General features: G+C 33.3%; 1 protein-coding gene across 1 annotated transcript; it reads left to right on the forward strand.

Moving 5' to 3' along the window:
• Positions 1 to 1152: 1152 nt before the first annotated feature.
• On the forward strand, positions 1153 to 2487 carry LOC108990774. The gene is made up of 2 exons (XM_018964854.2): positions 1153 to 1778; positions 1847 to 2487. Exons 1-2 carry the CDS (start codon positions 1334 to 1336, stop codon positions 2365 to 2367), a joined length of 966 nt encoding a protein of 321 aa, XP_018820399.2. The 5' UTR covers positions 1153 to 1333; the 3' UTR covers positions 2368 to 2487.
• Positions 2488 to 2690: the final 203 nt, after the last annotated feature.

Raw genomic sequence — 2690 nt, forward strand, 5'->3', positions numbered from 1 at the left:
TTCTCCTACATTTACAAATCTTTCAAACAATAATTTGAATTACAGTCTCATTTGTTTTTACAGATGAGATGAGATAAGTTTAGTTGAGATAAAAGTTGAAAGTTAAATAAAATATTATTAAAATATATTTTTTAATATTATTTTTATTTTGAGATTTGAAAAAAATGAATTATTTATTTTATTTTGTGTGAGAATTTAAAAAAATTATAATAATTAGATGAGACGAAATGAGATAAGTTGCGAAAACAAACGAATCTAGAAATTAAAAAAAAAAAAAAAACTCAACAACTTTAATAACATAACGATATTTAATTATAAATTGGACCAAGTTTCGCACAATGATATAAGAGATCAGTGTGTAATCCACTATCTTTCCAAAAAAAAAATTCCCACTATCTTCTTTTCTCGTGTGGAATCCACTCTCTTTCTTTCTCTCTTGAACCTCTCTTCTTGGTTTTGAGATAAAACTTTCCTTAATAGCTTTACAAATTGGACCAAGTTTCGCACAAATTGACTATTAAAATCCGCGTAAACACCTGGCCACCGATTATTCCCTTTTTGGCACAATTAAAGGTGCTGATAGATGTCCTCCAAATGGAGAAGAGGGATAAAGAATTTTCCTAGTGTTAAAGTAAAGTAGCCTTACATATAATGCAAACCAGCTTCACTTTTGTCGTTTTCTATCCTTATCCAATCTTGCTTGAAACAAGCCTAAAATTTAGCTGAAGATTGAAATTTTGATTAAAGCCAAAATTATTAAAGAATCTATCCAATTTAATAAAATAATATTTTAATATTATATATTTTAATAATAATAATTTTTCATATTATACAAATATATTTTATATATTAATTAATAATTTAATTTTTATTTAAAATTATTATTTCCCAATAATTTTTTACATCAACCTAATTATTCAACATAATATAACATTATTTATAAAAAATATTTTCTTAAAAATCTAGACATAATATAGCCTTATTTATTAATAAAAATTTTTAAAAAAATTTAATAAAATCTTGCTTGATTATTTATGAATAAGATATGAATTTAATAGATGAATAGTGACTCTCCAATTTTAAAAATTTTTTTATAGTTACTATAATTCAATTCTATGTTAAAAGTTTTCAACTAATCCAATGCATGTCATTTATACAAAATTTAATTATATTTTAGAGGTGAGTTGAGATCATCACAACTTATCTCACTAATATTTATAAATTTTAATTCACAAATCTCACTATTATTCACAAATCATCTCAATTCTATCAAACTCACAAATCTCAACCCTCCACAAAATTCACATTCATTTTCTTCAGCCGAAAAGCAAGCATGGCGAAATATTGGGTCGAGGTCTGCCTGATATCTGCTAGGGGTCTCCGGCATTCTTCCTCGCTCTGGAAGCTCCAGTGGTTTGCAGTCGGGTGGATTGATCCTAACAATAAATATTGTACCAAGATTGATGCTTCCGGAAATGCAAATCCGGTCTGGAAAACCAAGTTTGCTGTCTTGGTTGACGACTCCCTAGATCCGGTACTGCACGTTGAGGTTTACAGCAGAGAGCCCATATTCCTCAGAGAAAAGCTTCAGGGCACAGCAAGTGTTGTCTTGAAAGAGTTTCTTGGCAAGCAGATCAAGAAAAATGAGGGTTCGAGGCCTGTAACGGAAGAAGTAGGAAGTTATCAACTGCGGAAAAGGAATTCCAGTAAACCCAAAGGCTTTGTTGATATTTCAATTCGTATTTCCGAGGAAAGGGAAGATCCAAGCTCGTATAGAGGTAGGTCTTCATCAATAAATACCACTCACTTATGATTTTGATTCCAAGATTGTATTTTTATTTTATAGGCAACGAGGAAGGATTTATGCTCTCGGATCTCAGCAACAATATCACCTTATCCACCGGAGATGGCGCAGCTCTTTCCAAGCACCTGCCTCCGGTTCCACCAACTTATCGGCCAGAAAACCAAATGCAGTCAAACTCCCCATATACCCATTCAAGGCCATTCCCGACAAGCTATTCCAATCCATCTGTGGGTGGACCAAGCTACATGCCAGCGGGTGCACCAAGCTACCGTCCGACCATAACTCCTCCTCCGCCACCTCCACCCCCGCCTGCTAATGTAGGTTACATGCCCACTTTTCTGCCAAGAACAGATCGATTGTCGGAGACTTACATAAATATGCCGGCATCAACTGGAGCAGCAGCGCATGGTCGTGGCGTGGGGCCGGGTTTTGGAATGGGAGTGGGTGCTGGTGCACTGGCAGCTGGTGCTGTGATATTTGGTGATGACTTTATGTCAGGATTTGATGTTCCTACAGGGTTTCAGGATGCTAGTCTCGCCATATCAGTCGACCCTCCTTTCTAACAAGCAGTAAATATAATATAGCGCTTGTAATTCTCTTAAATGCTGTGGAATGGAACTCTATTTATTGTTCACGTACTTTTAATGACGAAAGATTTCACTCAGTAACTAGAATTTTGTAGAGATTTTGGTCCATTTGTACTTGAAAACAGATTTCAGAACAAGAAAACCACTTTATTGCCTGTCATATGTACAGGCGCATTTTGCCTGATAGAGAAATACTTTTTGTCTTGAAAATATATTCAGAATTTGTGTATATAATAATTAAGAAAATATTTTTTTATGATATTGTAAATTTTTTATTTTTTTAAAAAATATTTATGATG

This window comes from Juglans regia, chromosome 7, assembly GCF_001411555.2.
Source record: "Juglans regia cultivar Chandler chromosome 7, Walnut 2.0, whole genome shotgun sequence".
NCBI lineage: Eukaryota > Viridiplantae > Streptophyta > Magnoliopsida > Fagales > Juglandaceae > Juglans > Juglans regia.